At 50.0% G+C, this 20,981-nt stretch overlaps 1 protein-coding gene across 2 annotated transcripts in view; it reads right to left on the reverse strand.

Annotated features, from left to right (window-relative positions):
- Positions 1-20,981, reverse strand: part of KIAA1671 (KIAA1671 ortholog) — a 185,392-nt gene that overhangs the window by 124,086 nt on the left and 40,325 nt on the right. The window contains exons 2-5 of one of the 2 annotated variants that reach the window (XM_067014674.1): positions 6,925-7,076; positions 4,875-4,947; positions 3,331-4,787; positions 1,091-1,178 (exon numbers count right to left, since the gene is read on the reverse strand). In XM_067014674.1, the coding sequence (XP_066870775.1) occupies positions 1,091-1,178; positions 3,331-4,787; positions 4,875-4,892 (1,563 nt within the window). In that variant the 5' untranslated portion in view covers positions 4,893-4,947; positions 6,925-7,076. Of the gene's footprint in view, positions 1-1,090; positions 1,179-3,330; positions 4,948-6,924; positions 7,077-20,981 lie in introns of both variants that reach the window. The other variant, XM_067014673.1, reaches the window with a different exon arrangement.

Below are 20,981 nucleotides of genomic sequence, written 5' to 3' on the forward strand. Positions count from 1 at the left end.
GTACTACTCGGCAATAAAAAAAGGATGGGCTATTGATACACAGGACGGCATGATGAAGCTCAGAATAACGATTCTGAGTGAAAGAAGCCAGACCAAAAAAAGAACACTGGTTCCATTTATATAAAAACCTAGAAGATGCAAATGAATCTATAGTAACTGAAAGCAGATCAGTGGTTGCTTTGGGGGATTACACAGCAGAAACTTGCATGTGCTGGAAATGTCCGTTGTCTCTACTGAGATGAAAGGTTCAACAGGTATACAAAGATGTCAAAGCTCACCTGCTTATACGCTTTAAATATGTCCAGTTTACTGTACGTCAATTATACCTCAATAAAGCTGTTTAAGAAAAATTGCAACTGCAGAAAGCATCAGCCACAAACCCGTTATACCTAGCAGTTATTTTATGAGCTTTTTTAAAATTAAACAGACTAAATGGGGACTTCTCTGGTGGTCCACTGGGTAAGACTCCATGCTCCCAACGCAGGGGACCCAGGTTCGATCCCTGGTCGGGGAACTAGATCCCACATGTATGCTGCAACTAAGAGTCTGCACGCCGCAACGAAGAGCCCGTGTGCCACAGCTAAGACCCGGCACAGGCAGAATAAATAAATAAATAAATATTTAAGAAAACAGACTAAATGAAAATATTTTTAAAGCAATTTAAATTGATTTAAAGCAATTTAAATTAATTGATGGTAATTCTCCTCCTTCTTCTCCTAGGTGACACATCAGGGTGGGGAAAGAAGCAGGGACCATAATGGGGGAAAATTGAGGGGGGGTTTCTATTAACATTTTTACATCTTTATTAATTTCTTAATAAAGCAGACATTCTTACACAGGAAAGCCATGTCCCTCCTCCCATTTGCACAGACAAAAAAGAAATGCCTGACGATTATATTTGCAACGGGGAATTACACAGCCCATCGTACCGGAAGGGACTTTAGAAGTCCCAACATTAAAGGAAAAAAATGTCTTAACGGTTCATGAGAGGTTTCTGATTCTTTCCTGGGTCCTGGAGATCATAAAAGCCCTTTGTCCAATCAGTATAACTACCTGCTGGGAAAAAAGGACACGCCACGGGGCTCCTTACCTTTTCTCTTGGTTCTTTAGGAGGCCCACTGCTCAGCTCAGAACACTTCTCACATGTGACTGCGTTGCTTGAAGCTGCACTTGAAAACCTGGCACAGAGATCCAAGTTACTTATACAGGGGCCGGCAGCTGCGGCTCCCTCCAGCCCGCACCCCGTAACTAGCTCAGGAACCCAGGGGTGAAATCAGCACTGAGATCATCAAAGCAACACTGCCCAATTTTCTCCGAGAAGGGACATGTCCTTTGCAGTTGCCACACCTCTCCGGCCCAGTGGGGACAGCCTACCTTAAACACAGCATCATCGGGGCAGCAGGAGCCCCAGGCTTGGGTGAAGAGATCTGGGTGCTAGTCCCAGCTCTCCTGCCTCCCCACTGAGGGAGCTTGGGCCAGGCTTGTGACCTCACCTATAAAATGGGGATAATTAACACCTCCCCATCGTCTTTTGTAGGGTGGATAAGAGGCTACCCCAAGGCCCTAATAGCTCCATGAGAAGAGTAGCTATTCTCTTCACTTGAGAGAAGAGTGAAGATGCCCCAGGAGGGATGATTAATGGTTGTAGCCCCACAATAGCAGCCCCACTGCAGACCGACCACGGGCCTTGGGGGGCAGTGGGCAGTCAGGGAATGTGGCGGGGCATGGGCCTGCCCCTGCCTCTCCGGGTGACCTGGGCCCAGTCATTATCCTTCTCTGGGCCTGTTTCCCCACTGTAAGGGGAAGAGGGAGAAAGGGGAGTTCTCAGCTACACTTTTTCCACCTCTGAAGAGTTCTCTGGAGTGGACGCTGAAAGATTAGCTCAGGGCTGGGGGCTGCAGAGAAGAGGGAGGTGAAAGAAATCAAACCGCTTAAATGTGACCCACATGTAGCAGTCCAAGGTCTGCCTCCTGGGAGGCGTGATGCTGTGCATGAGTTGTTTCTAAGCCCAGAGCCCTGGCTTCCCCTCCTGTCAGATGGGAATAACCTGACACACTGCGGGGGACGCAGAGAGGGGAGGTGTGTGCGGTCCCCGACATGGGTGCCCCTTTCTCTGTTTTCTGGGTTTTTTTTAAAATTTTTATTATTATTATTATTTTGCCATGCTGTGCAGCTTGCGGGATCTCAGTTCCCAGAGCAGTGATTGAACCCGGCCCATGGCAGTGAAAGAGCCAAGTCCTAACCACTGGACAGTCAGGGAATTCCCCCCTTTCTCTGTTTCCTGAATTCAGGGGTTCACAAGCCTGGCTGCACGTGAAAATCACTTGGGAAACTTTTAAAAACCACCGAGACATGGGCCCCTCCCCAGACCAACTGAATCAGATTCTCTAGGGGGTGGGGTGGGGGCCAGGCATTGGTATTTTTTTTTTCCAGGTCATTCTAAATGCTGAGAGCCACTAGTCTAACTCTGGCCAAGCTGGCTGCCCGGGTTCCCAGGGCCCCAGAGCTCCCCCTGGAAGCTCCATCCCTGACAAAGTATGTCGGCGGCATGCACGTCATTAACAAGCTGGCACAAACACCTGGTGGCATCTCTCTGTCCTGGCCGAGAAGCCACTTGCAGAAAAACAAAGGAGCAAGAGATGTCAGAGGCCAGGCCAAGCTTAGAAAATCATCATTAACCATTAGGATTAATCATATCATTTGGAGCTACAACGTGTTGAGGGCTCCCTCAGGCTGAGTGACTCTTGGCATTACCTCTCTGAGTCTTTGCCTTAATCCTTAAAGGCAGGTCTTAGCATCATTTCCGTTTTGGAGATGAAGAAACCGAGGCTCAAGGGGTGAAGCTACCCACCCAAGTTATGGTGACCCATCTGATTTTGTTTTTTGGGCCACCCACAGAGGTTTAGGCCATATATTAGGTGTCCTCGGACTTCAGGAAAGGAAAGCTTAGCTATGGAGACAGGCTGAGCTGAAATTGCACCAGGCTCCCGACTTCCTCATGGTTATTTCACCTTTCCTGTCCACATCTGTGAAATGGGCACAATACTTCCCCCTGAAAAGTGCACAGAGGGGAACGTATGAGGAAATGGAGCTCCCAGCCCTGCTGCCAGAACACACAGGGGAGCTGCCCTGCCCCTCCACACCTCAGCTTCCTCATCTGAGAAATGGGAGCTAATGCCACTTCCTCTGGGGGCTGTGGGTAAACCGAGAGGGGGCGGAAGGCACGCAGCACAGAGCCTGGCGCCCTGCCGTCTCCTTTCCTGAGGGGTCTCTGGTAAGGGGCTGAGGACCTTGGAGGCTGGGGGAAGCCAGTGGGATACTCCCACTTACAGTTTGGTCAAATCCGCTGACAGCGGCCGTGCCTGGACCACCTTCTTCCTGATCTCTGGCTTTGCTTCCGAGCTCTCGGCGGCCCAGCCTTTGATCCGCTCCTGGACGCTCACACCGGCTTTCCCCCGCTCCGGTGCAGCCGGTGGGGACTCAGGGGGCGCTGACGGGGGTAAAGACCCCAGTGACAAGGCCGAGGCGCTGTCCTCGCCAAAGAGGCTGACGTGCTTCTTCACGCCGCCCCTCGGGGTCCGCTCTCCCCCTGCCTGGGTTTCCCCATCAGCTGCTCTGCTCTTGACCTCAGCGATTTCTTGGCCTTTTCCAGGCCTGGGCGAAGGGGACTGGGGGGCCCTGGGTGCCTTCTCCGGCTCCCCATCCAGCTTGGCTTTCTCCTCCCCAAGATTCCGGTCATTGATGGCGGTGACCCTGGCCGAGCCCCCCGTGATTCTGAGGTTGCCCACCTCCACCTGCTTGCAGAGCAGCAGCTTCTCCTTCCGTTCCTGGATCTTCCTGACCACCTGCAGGAAGTCGGAATCCGGGTCGTGAAGGGGAGCCTCCGCTTTGACCAGACACTCCCCCTCCACTTTGGGGGCCGGGCCGGGCCTCTCGGGACCCCGCCACGGGGCCGTGGATCCTGCCATGGCCACGTCCGCCGCCTTCCTCGCCAAGACCTCTCTACTCTCGAACCTGGCCGTGAGGTCCACGGACAGAGGCCTAGGCCTCCTCACCCACGTCTTCTCAGGAGGGGCGGGGGGCGCCTTCCCCGCCATGGCTGCCCCGCCGGGGCCTGCTGGCTTCTGAGGCTGAATGGACTCGATGAAAATGGCCGACACGGGCCTTCTCTTCAGGCGAGGCCTGGGCTCCAGAGCGGGGCTCCCCGCGTCCTCCGTGCTTCTGGCCTTTGACAGAGGCTCCTTTAGGCCTGTCTCCTCGTGGGTGGCCGCCGGCCTGGTGACCTGAGACTGGGAGGCCGGTCGGGGAAGAGTCCCCGCAGGCTTTCGGGCCGGCAAGGCAGGCTTGGTGGCCACCTCAGGCCGGGAGGCGGAAGGGGGCCCCTGAGACACGCCTGCGTCGGCCTCCGGAGCCCCCCGGCCGACCCCCTTCCCCAGGGTAGGCCCGCCTTTGGTGGTTTCAAAGAGGATCACGGTGCCGGGGCTAGGCCGCAGAACCGCAGCCTTGGAGAACAGAGACGAGCTGCTCGGGCCGTCCCCACTCCCCGCCTCCTGCCCCACCAAGCCGGGCATCTTCTCGTCCAGCCCCTCTGCCGCCACGTCCCGGGGGAGCCCCCCGGTAGGGCACGGCCTGCTCAGGCTGGGCCACGAGGAGGCCACGTCCCCGGCCCTCTCCTTGGAGAAGGGCTTGGGGGCGAGCCTCCGCAGAGGAAGCAAGCGGACTGGGCTCCTGAGGGGGCTTTTTCCTTCCAAGAGCAGCGCTGAGGGGGCCCCGGAGGCGTTGCCAGCCTGGCGGAAGAAGGTCCGAGTCAGAGCTTCCTCCTTGGAGAGCTCGCCCAGGCCTGGCACTCCTGTCAGAGAACTTATGGAGCCGACCTCCACCCGCGTCACCATGGTTACGGCTGTGGATCCATGGGGAAGACGAACATCAGAAACAGAGAGGCAACCACTAAAAAAAATAGTAAATTTAAGATTCAGTCAGTGGCTGGGTGGAAGCAGAGGGATTTGGGGGATGGGGACCAAGAGAGCAGAGTCCCGGGTCCGGGTGACAGCTCTGCATTGACCACCGGGCCGGCCCGGGCCAGTGCCCTCACCTCTCAGCTGTGGGCCAAGGGCAGTGGACTGAATGGCCCGACTCTGACGTTCACTCCGGCTCAAAGGATACAGAAAAGGCACCAACATTCTCTTGGACTTTCCTGACTCAGCTCATCTCAAGGCCAGCTTTCAGGGTGAAAAGGGATGATCTCTGCTGTACAGGTATGGAAACCAGCTCAGAGAGGCCAAGTAACCGACCTGAGGTCACTCAGAGAGTAAAGAGTCAAAGCTGGGATTCGAACCCAGGTCAGACTCTAAATTCACACCACATGCTTCCAGCATAAACCCTGATGAGAGTCCTGTCACCCCGCAGTGTTTTCCCATTTCAGAGCCTGCCCACATCGGGCTGGTCCTGGTCCTCGTCACAACCAAGTACAGAGAGGGTTAGGTGACAAGCCCCACCTCACACAACTACCCAATGGTCACAAAGTTGGTCACTGGCCTTGGAACTCTAACCGTCCAGTCCCTTATCTCTCCCCTCCCCAGTCCTTCCAGAAGCCTTAAAAAAAAAAAAAAAAGCTATCCTCGGGCTTCCCTGGTGGCGCAGTGGTTGAGAGTCCGCCTGCCGATGCAGGGGACGTGGGTTCGTGCCCCGGTCCGGGAAGATCCCACATGCCGCGGAGCGGCTGAGCCCGTGAGCCGTGGCCGCTGAGCCTGCGCGTCCAGAGCCTGTGCTCCGCAACGGGAGAGGCCACGGCAGTGAAAAGCTCGCGTACTGCAAAAAAAAAAAAAAAAAAAAAGCCATCCACATTTTCCACTCCACCTGCTGTTGTGATGTGTTCGCCTTTGGGTTCTTCTCGGTTGAACGCCTATTTTATGCTGGCTGCCTTCACAGTCTCAGTAAGAAGAATATCAGCTAAGGACGAGAGTTTACCATGAGTGAGGCCTCAGGTAAGCCAAGTGCTTGCTCTGTTTTACCAATCACATCCTCTTCAGAACCCTAAGAGGCGGGTGTGCGATCATCAGCCTCAGTTTTGCAGCAGCTCAGGCACAAACCCCTGGTTCATCCAGTCTTGAGCTCTGCTCTCTCAAGGCAGGAGCCCTCCTCTCCCACGCATCCTCCAATGACCCCGAGAGGCAGGAAGTATCCTTATCTCCCTTATAAAGATGAAGGGAAAGGGCTCAGAGAGGTGGCACGACTTGCCAACCATCACACAGCTGAAACGTGATCTCAAGTCCTGGACCCATTCAACTCTGCCTTCTTAACGATTATGTCCTCTTCCTTTCTGGTTTTAAAAAGTGCCAGACAAGCTGCTGTTCTTGATTCGCCTCCTACCCTAACCCCACCTTCACTCCCGTGCTCTCTTTCCCTACAAAATTGTCCCCAGCCTGCCCCCGTCTAGATGGGCTAAAAGTAGAAGGCATTTTAGTCCAACGCAAGCCTCCACTTCCCTTCCTGGGGCCCTACACTGCTGCCCCCGGCTCTGACTCACTCAGCAGCCTGAAGGAAAGAAAGGCAGACAGACTTTGATATTTTCTCTTCCTTACACACTCGATGGTGCTAAGAAGATTCCTTCTGCCCAAGACAGAGAACACTGTCTAGACGGGGTTAGAGCCAGAAGAGAGGCACAGAAATGGAGAATGGGAAAATCAGAGACTTGGGAGGAACCCGTCTGCAGTGACTCGGGGTGGAGTTCTAAGGTGCACAGACAGGGTCCTGCCTCAAATCAGGACTGTTCATCGTTAGAGCCAGCTCCCGTGACCTCTGGGACACAGACATAGCCCGGACGTGAGACACAGGACAAGAACAGGATTCAGAGGACAGAGAGAAAATTCCCTAGCAGAACCCACAGGAGCCCTGCCCACCCCCGGACACTCCAGCCCCACTTACCCGAGCTGGCAGGTCCTGGCTGGGGACGTGTGACTGCCGGAGAAAGGCAGCGGTATCGTGTCTCATCTCCAACGGGGCTGTCCGCACACTCCCATTGCAGAAGCCGGCGGGGGAGGGGAGGCTCGTCCTAGCAGGCTGAGTTTTGAGCAGGTCTGGGGAGACACAGGGTGAGAGCCTCAGTTCCGGGGTTCCGGCAATGCGTGCACAGACGGTGCAAAGGCTTTCGAGCTCCAACTGCATCTGCTGGCATCTCCGCCAGCTTGTAAAACTCACGCTCCCAGCAGCTTTTCAGTGTTGTCGCCTTATCTATACACGTGGGCATCAAGGGCGCCGAGTACAAACCGTAGGTGCTCAATAAAAATCTCCCCTGTTCCTCTGATACATGTTTACTGAGCACCTACCACGTTCACAAGGATGAATAAGAAATATCCCCTGCATTCAGGGAACTCAAGAGTCTTGTGTGAGAAACACACGCACACACACATACACACACACAAGCAGTTACAACACCGGGCAATAAACATCATGGTTTATAAAGGGGGGCATGGGAGCACAGGAAAAGGAGGATTAACTGCCTAAAATTGGGAGTGGTGGTCCCGGAAGACTCCCTCGGTTTAGAGGAGGTAACTCCTGAAGACTCAAAGAGCTGGCTAATTTGGGAGCTATTTCCCCTGGTTCTCCTGCTCAGCAGTACTTGGACATTGCATCTCTTGGAGGTCCTCACACGCCTCCTCAGGGCCTTTGCATGTGCTGTGCCTGTTCTCTGAGATACCCCCGTCACTACACACAGATGCAGGCCCTCCCCTAAGACTGCAGTCCAGACACAGCTGCCCACATCCAACCTAGTATAATCTCCCTCTTACGTGTCCAGAGAGACCCACAGACACTCGGCCAGACTCCTCATAGCTACACAGCTACATTTAATAGTTCATGATCCTTCATTTCACATCAATGGGAAGCCCCCAGGATTCACCTGAATCCCCAAGAGCTAGCACAGTGGCCTGGCAGATAATAGCAACTGAGCACATAATTATTGAGTGAATAAATACATGAATGAAGAACTATTCTCCTGGCCCTGCTCCCCACCCTTCTAAGATTCTAAATAAATGCCAGAGTCCTGAGTTTCATGACACTAAGCAGTCTTGGCCACAAGGTGAACTAGTTCCTCTGGCTCTGGCAAGTTCTGGTGTGGCCAGAGGTCGAGTGCTACTGAATGACAGAACCAAGGAGCTGCGAAGAGCTCAACTGGGAGCTCAACCTGCCGACCCTGATGAGAGGCCCCACCAGTTTCACCTGCTGCGCTGCCTGGGACAGGCCACCATCAGACACCTGCTGTGACCACATTAACCCTAGACTGTCACACCGGCTCATCTGCCACAGGTGGAATGAACGAATGCTTCTCTATACAGCTTTTCCTGGGAAGAACCACCAAGAGCACTGTTGCTGAATCAGGGTTGATGGCTCACAAATGTTGCCCCCACTTTGGGATCTCTGAACCCATCTCAGTAGCCAGATTGCAGGAAAGGGAAGAAGGGAAAACAAGAGAAAGGCTCGTGGTCCGCACCCCTCTTAACCAGAACGGTGTCTCCGTTATCTGTAATCTCCTTTCTATCTTGGGCTTCCTCTCAAGTTTCCATTTAAGATTCCAGGCAGATGCCTGGTCTATAAATATGGTTGCATGAACGAATCAATGAATGAATGAATGAATCAATGAACAAAGGGAGGGGGGAGTTTTTAAACCACCATAGTGGACGGCTAAATATTTTGAACTCTTTCCCAAACCTAGAAACCCATGATTCTCAGGTTTTCCTTTAACCTGTTGTAAAATACAAGGAAACCGACTGAAATGTTCGCTTTAAAATCTTGCTTTAAATGCATCACATATGTTATGCTTAATTTAAGAGATGTTAGTCTCTTCCAAAACATTTCACAAGCCCACTCACACAGAGGACAGATGCTGTTTATTCCTGGGGTGGCCTCACTCACTCTTTTTAAATATATTAGCACGATGGCCAGAGCCAGGTAAACAAGAGCTCCCTGGAGAAAGGAGGGACACCACGTATGAGCTGTGTCTGGTTTTATCTACAAATAACCGTGGAGGTTGGCATGGGGGGACAGACGGGGAGCCAGGCTGATCTGGGAGGTCAGGAGGCTGCAGTGGACCAGGACACGGAGGATGTGGGATAGCAGAGGGGGTAGCGGTGGGTGTACCTCTGCGGTTGCTGAACCTGCCAGATCCACTGGCTCCATCTCCCTGAACTGATCTGCAAGGCTTGAAATTCCCATTTCCTGCGATTTCATGCAGAGAAAACCATGTTCCTCAGGGTTGAGTCACCGAGACCGATCGTAGCTGAAATTAGAGAGGCGTCGTTCACGAGCATTCACTCCTCCCACCCCTCTGACCTTCCTTCTGCAAGCCAGGCTCTGTGCCGGGTGCTGGGGGTGCAGCCGTGGAGCGCACAGGCTCCCAGGGAATCCGAGAGAACCTCACAGGGACGAGGCAGGAGAAGCCCTTCCATTCAGAACCCAACCGTTTGGTAGCTTCTCTCTCATATTCAGAGGCGTTGATTCATTCGAACAGCTGTTGCCAATCTTTCATAATGACACCCCTAAATCCGACCTGGGAGCTCACAGTCATTCACTCAGCCATCTCTGGGTGCCGCTTCCTGGGAATGCCACAATCTGGTGAGGGCCGTGGGCCAGTCCTGACACCTTCCAGCATCTTCCGGAATGTGACCTGGCCTCCCAAATCTGCAAATCCATCCTGTGTGGTGCCCCGTGTGAAGGGCCAAGTGCATGCCCAGGTCTCCCCAGGAAAGCAGGGCTGTGGTAAACGCATGTGCGTTGTCCATCCACAGGCCCCAGATGGATGGGGACCAATGTCTACTGTCGACGGAGCGCATGCATCCTCTCCTCTCCGTCCCCATGGCTGTGGCCCCAGCTCATTCATTCACTCATTCATTCCAATACACAGTTACTGAGCACCTACCATGTACCAGGCTCTGGGGACACAGCAGTGAACAAAACATATAGAAAGCCCTGTTCCCACGGAGCTGACACTCATGAACATAGGAAAAGACAATCAACGAAATAAATAAGCAAGAGGCATAGAATGTTGTTAGGTAAGTAACTTTCTCTGCTGGCATCTCCTCCAATCTGTTCTAGCAGCAGCCAGAGTGATTCTCTGATACGCAGAGGCCACCATGTCACTCCCCACACCTCCCCACTGTCCTCTGAATGAAGATCAAACTCCTTCCCTGGGGCCTGGCAGGATCTGCATCCTCTTCATCTCTCCAGCTTCAGTCTCATGATTGACACCTCCCCCTCCATCCGTCTACCTGTCTCTCACACTCACTCACATACTTACTGCAGCACATGAACCCCAGACAGGTCACAAGACACATCATGCTTTTCCTCACCTTCCCGCCTCTACACTGCCATTTCCTACGGCCTGGCTAACCTCAGCTCCAAGCAGCCACCTCCTCCAGGAAGCCTCCTCTGATGCCCCAGGGTGGGTTCAGGTTCCTCTTCTCTGCTCTGGTATCTAACTCCCAGAGCTTCTCCCTAGCCCAGCGCTGATCCCACATGTGGTGACTGCCTCTAGAGTGGGAGCTCCAGGCCAGGAGGGTCCTGGGTCTGGTTCGCAGCTGTACCCCCAGGGTCTGATGCTGCACTGGACATAAAGTCAGTGTGCAAAAAATACCTCAAGGGAGAGCATCCCCAAGAGAAGAAAATAATAGTATCCAATGCAGGCGTGGGTGTGGGAAAACTGACACGCTCACCTCCTCCCAGGGACAATATAAGTTACAAAAGCAACTTGGCAATATTCACTTTCCACTAATATTTTTGGAGATCCCATCAAGACTCAGGGACCACACTAAGTGACTCTGCACCTTCTGCCTTCTCCCATGTAATATTCTCAACAATCTTGTGCTTTTCAGTTTATTACCACCATTCTACACATGAGGGAAGTGAGTCAGATCTCAAGCTAGTGAGGGGTAGCGGTACATTTGAAATCTTCTGACTATGAATCAAGTGTTTTCCCCCCATATACCTCACCCCAAAAACATTCATTTATTTTTGACTCAGTAATCCCACGTCTCTGTCCTATGGAAGGAATCTAAAGGAAGAGAAAACCATACACACGAAGATGCCCCCTGCAGTGTTGTCCATCCAAGCGCAGCAGTAACGCACCCTGAACTTAGGGTGATAACTCTTATTTGAAAAAACGCAGGACTCAGAAGCCACTTGAAATGTCACAAAAGTGGCAACGTCAGCGAGTAGACCAGATCTCCAGTTCCCAGTCTGCCCACAAGTGGCACAAAAATCCCTTCACACCACATGGCCTGAGTTTGTGATCAGAAAAGATGGTTGCGGGACTTCCCTGCCTGCCAATGCAGGGGACACGGGTTCAAGCCCTGGTCCGGGAAGATCCCACATGCTGCAGAGCAACTAAGCCTGTGCGCCACAACTACTGAGCCTGCACTCTAGAGCCCGCGAGCCACAACTACTGAGCCCATGCACCACAACTACTGAAGCCCACATGCCTAGAGTCTGTGCTCCTCAACAAGAGAAGCCACTGCAATGAGAAGCTCACACACCGCAACGAAAAGTAGCCCCCGCACGCCGCAACGAGAGAAAGCCTGCGCACAGCAACGAAGACCCAGCGCAGCCAAAAATAAAAACAAATAAATAAATAAATTTATTTTTTAAAAAGATGGCTGCCATGGCTATCAGGGCAAAAACCTAGAAATAATCCACATTCTCCACAAAAGGCGAAAGTCTCTCAGCCACATGTAAGGGGCTGTTTTGCATCTCTTGAAAGTGAGGACTGGGGGACCTATGAAGGAAAGTGAAAAGAGCTCATGAGAATGCTGTTGGAGAGAAGGTGGCAGGTGGGTAATTTTCTGTATTCAAGGCTGTGACAACGGCAAAGATTGTTTATACAAATGGTCACGGTCTGGAAGGGGAAAGGGACAGGTGAAAAGAAAAAGTGTCAGGGACAAGGGTGGAATTTTTATATTTTTTAATTCCTTTTCACTTTGAGATTCCTTTTTATTTCCATTAATGTTGTTTGTGCAGATTTCTTTTTAGGCCTCAATACTGGCAGTCTCCCTCTGAGCTGTGTTCTCCCCACCAATTCAAAATGTAGAGGTACCAAGGCTCCCTTCCTGCCCACTTTCAGAGCTTTCAAAAGCTGAGGATAAGGACTTCCCTGGTGGTGCAGTGGTTAAGACTCCGTGCTCCCAATGCATGGGGCCCAGTTTCGATCCCTGGTCCGGGAACTAGATCTCGCATACATGCCACAACTAAGGAGCCAGTGAGCCACAACTAAGGAGCCTGCAAGCTGCAACTGAGCAGCCCACCTGCTGCACCTAAGAGCCAACACAACCAAATAAATAAATAAATAATTTTTTTAAAAATCTGAGGATAAAGATAACTATCATTTATTAAGCACTAAGCGTGTGCCAGGAACTGTGCTAAGTGCCTTACAAAGATGACTCATTTCGTCCCCTAAACAATACAAAGAAGCAGGTCCTGGGACTTCCCAGGCAGTCCAGTGGTTAAGACTGTGCTTCCACTGCCAGACATGAGGGTTCAATCCCTGGTTGGGGAACTAAGATCTCTCATGCTATGCAGCGTGGCCAAAAAAAAAAAAAAAGAAGAAGCAGGTCCTATTATGAAGCCCCTCTTACGGGTGAGGAAACTGAAGCTGGAGGAGTGAATGGATCTGCCGTGGGCAGCAGGAGGTATGCTGATCCACCCTCCCTTCCGTAGGATTCCTTCCAAAATCCACATGGGCTTAACTAGAACAAGTGCTTTTTTATGATGTTCAAATGTAAAGGACACTTCACACCCATTATGGTGTCTATCATCAAAAAAACCAGAAACAACAAGTGTTGGTAAGGATGTGGAAAATCTGGAACCCTTGTGCACTGCCCAGGAAAACAGTATGGCAGATCCTCAAAAACTAAACATAGAATTATCATACAGGGACTTCCCTGGTGGCGCAGTGGTTAAGACTCCGTGCTCCCAATGCAGGGGGCCTGGATTCGATCCCTGGTCCAGGAACTAGATCCCACATGCATGCTGCAACTAAGAGTTCACATGCCACAACTAAGGAGCCCGTGAGCCGCAACTAAGGAGCCCACCTGCTGCAACTAAGACCCGGAGCAACCAAAGAAAGAAAGAATGAATGAATTACCATAGGACCACTCCTAGGTGTATGTCCAAAAGAGCTGAGAGTAGGGACTCGAACAGATATTTGCACACCTCCACCAAACCCTCTCTCTGTGTCTTCACCTCCCAGTCGCTCTGAGAATCTGCTTGAAGTCTCGTATTTGTACTGCTTTCTGCTTTTCTCCCATCCTCCCAGCACCACTACAACCCCCATCCACTGCCATCTCAGAATTCCATCCAGAGGAGCAAAAAAAAATTTTTTAATTTAAAATAGAACATAGTGAAGCAAAGACGGAATGCCCCTCCCCCAAAGATCACCCTGTCTGTGTCTGAGAGTTATATTATTTAAAGATATTCTGTATGTTGTGTGTGTGTATATACACACACACATATATATATAGTATGTTGTATATTTTGCACGTAGCTTCCTTAATGGAGAAATAATCCGAATAAATTTCAAATTTATTTGAATTTCAGTGTTCAAAGCAAAATTATTCACAATAGTCAAAAGGTAGACACCACTCAAACGTCTATCAATGGATAAACAAAATGTGGTCTATCCATACAATGGAATATTACTCAGCCTTACAAAGGAAGGAAATTCTTACACATACAACGTGCATGAACCTGGAGGACATTATGCTAAGTGCAATAAGACATTCGCAAAAGGACAGATATTGGATGATTCCACTTATATGGGGCACCTAGAGTAGTCAAATTCATAGAGACAGAAAGTAGAATGGTGGTTGCCAGGGGGTGGAGGGTTGAGGGAATGGGGCTTTATTGTTTAATGAGGACAGAGTTTCAGTATGAAATGATAAAAATAATTCTGGAGATGGATGGTGGTGATGGTTGAGTAATAACGTGAATGTACTTAATGCTGCTGAACTACACACTTAAAAACAGTTACGATGATAAATTCTATGCTATGTATATTTTACCACAATACAAAAAACAAGAAACTAAAGACAGGGCTTCCCTGGTGGCGCAGTGGTTGAGAGTCTGCCTGCCGATGCAGGGGACACGGGTTTGAGCCCTGGTCCAGGAGGATCCCACATGCCGTGGAGCAACTAAGCCCGTGAGCCACAACTACTGAGCCTGCGCGTCTGGAGCCCGTGCTCCGCAACGAGAGGCCACGACAGTGAGAGGCCCGCACACCGCGCTGAAGAGTGGCCCCTGCTAGCCGCAACTAGAGAAAGCCCTCACACAGAAACGAAGACCCAACACAGCCAAAACATAATTAATTAATTAATTATAATAAACCGCTACCCCAACATCTTAAAAAAAAAATCAATCTACAAAGAATCTGAAACCCTTCAAAGGGGATTAACAAGAGCCATAAAAAAAAAAAAGAAAGAAACTAAAGACAAATTTAAAGGAAACCTAATGCTTAAGCTCTAATTACCATGTGACTCAGCTCATGGGGACCCATGTCCTTTAGGCAAATCTCCATTAAAAGCCCTCATGGTCCACACTGGGCTCCCCATCCCCGCCAGGAACGCAATGGGAAGCAAAGGAGACCCCATTCCTGATTACAATCGGGGGGTGCTCTAATAGGGGCAGAAAATGAGGCTGTAAAAGCCCAAAGGAGGAGTAGTCAGGGATGCCTTCCTGGAAGAGGAGACATCTCAACTGAGACTGGTAGGAGACAGCCAAGCAGAGGAGGAGGTTGGAGCCGGGAGAGGGAACAGCATGTGCAAAGGCCCAAAGGTACGGGAGAAACACAGTCATATAGCGTGAGCCTGTTCACTTATTCTCCATGGGGCAACGTGGGGCTATCTTCGTGAAAAGTCTGAGTGGTACAACTTTCGAAAAACCATGCACTTTCGTTGAGTCAGAGTCGCATCGGAGGGTACAAAACACTGGTCCGAGAGTCAGAACTGGGTGATTTTAGTCAAGGTGATCACAGATCCTAGGTTACCTGGGACAGAACGCTTTCATTCTCAAAAGTGCCCAGGTTTGGACAATAAATTATTCCATCATCCTACTTTTTTTTTTAAACTGTGGTAGAAACCACATAACATGAAATTCATAATTTCAACCATTTCAAAGCGTGAAAGCAGTGTCATTTCGTAAATTCACGGTATTGTGCAACCGTCGCCACTATCTAGTTCCAAAACATTTTCATCACCCCAAAGGAAATCCCATATCCAAGAAGCAGCCACTCCCCTTTCTCCCCTCCCCAAGCCTCTGGCAACCACTACTCTGCTTTCTCTCTCTAAGGAGTTGCCATTTCTGGATATTTCAAAGAAATGGAATCACCCAATATGTCTCTCACCCTAGTTTTGGTCTCAGTTCCTCCACAAACTTCAAATGAGAGCTTGGACAAGTCCCTGCCAGATTCTGTGACTGTGGTTTGGCTCAACTCCAGGACTTATCAGGTTTGCATTACGCAACTTTTCTCTGCCCCTGGCTCATCCCCCGTGGAGCCCAGCTCTCTGAGATTCTGAGACGCGAGTTCTACATCCCCTGATCCCCCACGATTCCTTCTAAACAACTGGTGCTCAATAAAGGATTGTTAAGGGACTCAATAAAATTCTCATTCAGTGTTGACAGAAGTAGTGAGAGCTAAGTTTCCTACTCAAAGTGTGTGATTCTGTAAGAACTGCTTTAATTAGTACAGCCTTGACTTCTGTGTCAGTTTCAAGTTGTAATGAATTAGAATTCCAGGCATCTGACCTTTCAGACTCTGGAATACAGAGGAACAGTTTGAGGCGGCTTTTCCCCAACTGGCCCGGTACCACAAGATATGGGTGGTACACATTCACACCCACACAAAGGGTCCTGTGGTTTATATCAATAGAACGAGTTTGGGAAACGCGAGCTCAACAGTGTGTAAACGATTGTCCTTCCCACAAGACTTTCCGAGCCTCTGGTGAGCTAATTGGCATCTTAGACACTCCAAAGCATAATCCAAACTGCCTCACCCCAATACCCCTTGTCCAGGTGCAACTGCTGATTTGGAGAAAGAATGTTCCAAGTGGCCTTTATGCCTTTATTTAAACATCCGCCTTTTCAACTTTCATTGGCCTGTTCCTTCCTACTATTTGTGCTATTTCTGGACTGGCTACAGCACTCACCAAAACCATTAATCAAGCAGCTTTCTTGCGTTTGTTTGTTTTTCTCGGGATCAAGGATGGGCAAACTACAGTCCGTAGGCCACATCTGGCACACTGCCTGTTCTTGTAAATAAAGTTTTATTGGAAGACAGACACACCTATTAACTTACATGTTATCGATGGCTTCTTCCAAGGTATGAAGACAGACCTGAGTGGTTGCCACAGAGGCCAGAAAGCCTAAAATATTTACTCTCTAGCCCTTTACAGAAAGAGTTTGTGAACACTGCTCTAGATCGTAGAGAACACAGTCCCCTGAGAGACTGGACTCCCCCAAGGATATGACATCCCCCCTTTAAATTATCCAAAGCTCTCACGCTATTCTGGCAGAGACCTACCTCTTCACGAGGTGTCTTCAGGTTCTCCACATAGTAATTGCAGAAAAATTCAAAAATATAAATGAGCAAAATGTTTTTAATAATCCTACATCCCACCACCCAGAGCCAACAGCCATTACTAGCATTCTGATGTCCACCCATCTGGCCATTTCCAATATAAGTGGGAACTTTTTGTCAAAACTAAAATGGAATCAGGTCATGCGTGCTGTTTAGGAACTTGCTTTGTTTTGTTTAATTTCAAAATACATCATAAATACCTTTCACATCAATAGCTACACAGCCTCTACAGCCGTTTCTCATGCTTTGCAGTATCCCATTACATGGATATCTCATCGTTATACCGAATCCATCCTCCACTATTGTATCCTTAGGTTGTTTCCAATCTCTGACTATTAAAACCAACACTGCAACGAACACCCACGTGCAATGACTTTCCCAAGGTAAACGCTGCCTAGAAGTGGGCTGGCTGGTTCCAAGGCTGTACACTTTTTTCAGAGCTTTGGATATACGCAGAATGGAGCTTCACACCTAAGGGAAACACATCCCACGCTGACTTGAGTCAAAGCTTAGGAGGCCAGGGTTCTTAACCTCTGCCCTGGGGCAGACCCAGTAAAGATGAGAAATAAACCAGGGGCCCCAGGGCTGACTATGCCATCACTGGCAGCTTTACTGGGTCTCATTTACGGCCGGACCATCACGCACTTGACTGTAAGATTTGCAAGGGCAATTAGAACGGCTCACAGGGAGAGGTGAGCCTGGGCCCAGCCCAGAGGCTGTGTCCAGCCTGGCGATGGAAGGGTGGGCAGGAAGAAAGCCCCACCCCAGAAATGACATTCACGGCAGAGGAAATTCAACATCAGAGCTCAGTTCAACACGACACACAGATCAATGCTGGACTCAGAAAAATCTGAGTATAACATGCTCTCTCTTTAGGGAGCCTGAGAGGTGCATATTGCATTTCAGAAAAATAAATAAATAATTCCCTCCGAGCATAGATAGGTTTCTGGAGCAATTAGCTAGCTTATTTTGGCCCAAGAGCTGCCTTATGTTCAAACTCAAACCCTGGGAAGGTCTGATCATGTGTTCCCCAGCTCCAAAATAAATGTCTCCCACTGTCCATTGCCTTGGACAAGGTATTCAAGACCCCCCCCCACCAACCCACCCACAGGCCAAAACTAACCAACCTAATCTGTACTACAGGCCCTGCCTCCACTCCCAGATTCCCAAAGGTACCCCACGACCTGAGTATCTTTCCTCTCCATGGAGAGCCCTTTACCCACAGCACAATTTCCATTTGCCCAAATCCCACTCATGCTTTTATAGCAGACTAAGGGACACCTCTTCCAGGAAGCCTGTGCTGACTTCCTAAGCCAAAGTGTCTTCCAACCTTCTTTGGCTATTTACCTCATCATCGTGCCTTGTATCAGAGATAAGCCTGACAGTCTCCCCCCTGCAAGATTTACAGATCCCTCCTGAGCCCACCCAGGACACAGACCCCTCCGGCTCTGAGTTCCCCTTCCCAGAACCTACCTGATGCCTGGCACGGGGAAGGCAGAATAGGAGAGTGCTGGGTTCCCCAGCGGTGGGAGGCAGCCTATGAGGGACACAAGATGGTCTTTGGTAACACTTAGGATGCTTTGACATCCAGGCACAGCATGAAGCTTCTGTGAATGACATTCTGTGCAAACTGTTTCCTTTCTGGTTCTCATGGGTGCCTTCTCATGAAGTTCCCGAGCCCATCTCTGCTTGGTGCCACCATGACTTTAACATCTACACTATCTGCTAATCTCCCAGGTTTAAGAAAGAAGACACAGCTCCAAGCTCAGACCATCAACTGCAGTAGCAGATTTTAAAATATAATTTTATTTTCATTGTATTTACTTTTACTGTTGTTTTCAACTTAAGACAAGTGACACTGGTTTGCTATTTACAGTAGAGATTTTTGTAATGGTTCCTTTAAAATTTTCTTTAACTTTCGGAAAAGTGAAAGTTTAAGAATAAAATGATGATACAGGGGTTATGTACAAATGGCAAAAGCCCGTGTGACAGGGGCTTCCCTGGTAGCACAGTGGTTAAGAATCGCCTGCCAAGACAGGGGACACGGGTTCGAGCCCTGGTCCAGGAAGATCCCACATGCCATGGAGCAACTAAGCCCGTGAGCCACAACTACTGAGCCTGTGCTCTAGAGCCTGTGAGCCACAACAACCGAGGTCCGCGCGCCTAGAGCCCATGCTCTGCAACAAGGGAAGCAACCGCAGTGAGAAGCCCACACACCGCAACGAAGAGTAGCCCCCGCTCGCCACAACTAAAGAAAGCCCCAGAGCAGCAACGAAGACCCAACGCAGCCAAAAATAAATCAATTATTTATTTAATTAATTTTTTTTTAAAAAGCCCATGTGACTGGAATTCACCGGTAAAGTGGAAAGATCATGGCATTGGAGTCAAAAACAGGCAGATGCAGCTTGTGGTGCTCCCTCCCCATTTTCCTGCCTGGAACAAAGATGTGATGCCTGGAACCAAGTCAACCATTTTGGGACCATGGGATCACAAGTGATACTTTAAGGATAGTGACATGGAAAAGACCTTGATGACATAGCTGAGCTACTAAACTAACTGAACTGTTCTCCTCTGGATTTTTGTTGTTGTTATTGTTATGTGAAAAATAACAGTGTACTATTTAAGCCATTGTTAAGGTTTCTGTTACATGAAGGCAAAAGCATTCCTAACGGACACAGGGAGTTTGGGTACAAATTTGTTAAGTGGACAAATGTCTTCTAAGTAAACACAGTGAATGTAGTAGTGCTTTTGACAAGCCACTTCACCCCTGAAAGCTCAGTTTCTTCATGGGTAAATTAAGTTCAATGATACCTACCTCAAAGGATTCCGAGGATTAAAGGAGATGGTGCATGTAAAACACTATCAGTATACTTGGCGCATACATAGTAGGTTTCTGCAAATGCATGATAAATAAATGAGCAAATAAACAAACAGAACATGAAAAGCCTGATGGAGGGGTGTGTGGGTTGCTGGGAGTTTTTTAGCTAGATTTAAAGGAATAGCTCTCTGATGAAGGAATTTGGGAGAGATAGTGATTCAGGGACTGGGTAAGTGGATACTTTTCTCAAGGCTGGCCTAAGATCCAATACCAGCCTGTCATCTACACAAGCCTTGATTAATATCAGGGGGAAGCACCGAAGAATGTAGACACCAAAGAGCATCCCTCCCAAAACCAGGTGCAAGAAAAGCCTGAGAGGATGGTCAAGACCGAACTGGCATCCCAGGGATGTAAACAGTCCCAGGTCCATCCCCGGCTGCTGCACCCACCCCATTCCACCCCCACCAGCCGTTCTCATCAGGGCTCCGCCCATGGCAATGAACCTGCAGTGAAGGCTGACATCTCCTCCCCTGGTTTTCCCAGGAGGGTAACTGTGCCTCCGATACCCTTCAGGCAACCAACTGACTCTTCCTCCTCGTCCTCTGGGACCAGCTTCCCAGCACCCCTGTAAACCTGTCAGGGCCTGGCGCTGCCAGCCTTGGGGCACGACAGACAGGCCCTCCTGGCACAGAACCCAGGCCTCAGTGGAGCTGAAGAAATATACCTGGCCCGGCTGCCAAAAAGAGAACCCAATGAACAATCCCAAGTGTATTCAATTGCTTTGTCCTCCAACCTATTAAGTGCTGGGCCCTGGAAAAGCTTGGTGTTAATAATTACCATCATCAGATCACTAACACTAACTGGGCATTCATTTTGTGCCAGACGGCACATTAAATGAATTTCCCCACTTAATCCATCTTCTGGGGTGGGTCGCATGATTAGGCCCACTTGATGGATGAGGACAATGATGCCAAGGGAGGTTTAGCAATTTGCCCACGGGGTGGAGCTGGGATTTGAACTCAGGCAGCCCCCCTCCCAATCCCACCCAGTTCAATCCCACCCAGTTCATCCTGCAGCAGCCAACAGTTGCTGGGTTAAGTGCTGGCATCCCCTCCCCTCTTCACGCCATACCCCCCCCACCTCCACCCCTACCTCTGTGCTGGGCCTTGTTAATCTCTTCAATGACCTTCTGGGGCTGATGTTATTATTATCCCCATTCTACAGACAGGTAAACTGAGGTTTCAAAAGGCAAAGTGACTGGCTGAGATCAACTGCTTAGTAAGTTAGCAGATCTGGGATTCCACTCAGGTGTTTGACTCCACAGTGTATACACTTTGCCATTTTGTCCTTCACGGGACCTGTCCAGCTCAGACTGGGTTTTCAGGCAAGTTTGGGGGCAGAACACCCTTGTGCTCAAAGCACAGTCTAGCTGGGGAGGCAGACACGGCTGCAGACATGGCCACAGACAGTGACCACAGCAGGGAGGTGACACGGAGGCCCTCGGGAAGAAGAGCTTAAGGTAGACAGAATAATGCCCCCCAGACGATG

Source organism: Kogia breviceps, chromosome 15 (genome assembly GCF_026419965.1).
Source record: "Kogia breviceps isolate mKogBre1 chromosome 15, mKogBre1 haplotype 1, whole genome shotgun sequence".
Lineage (NCBI taxonomy): Eukaryota > Metazoa > Chordata > Mammalia > Artiodactyla > Physeteridae > Kogia > Kogia breviceps.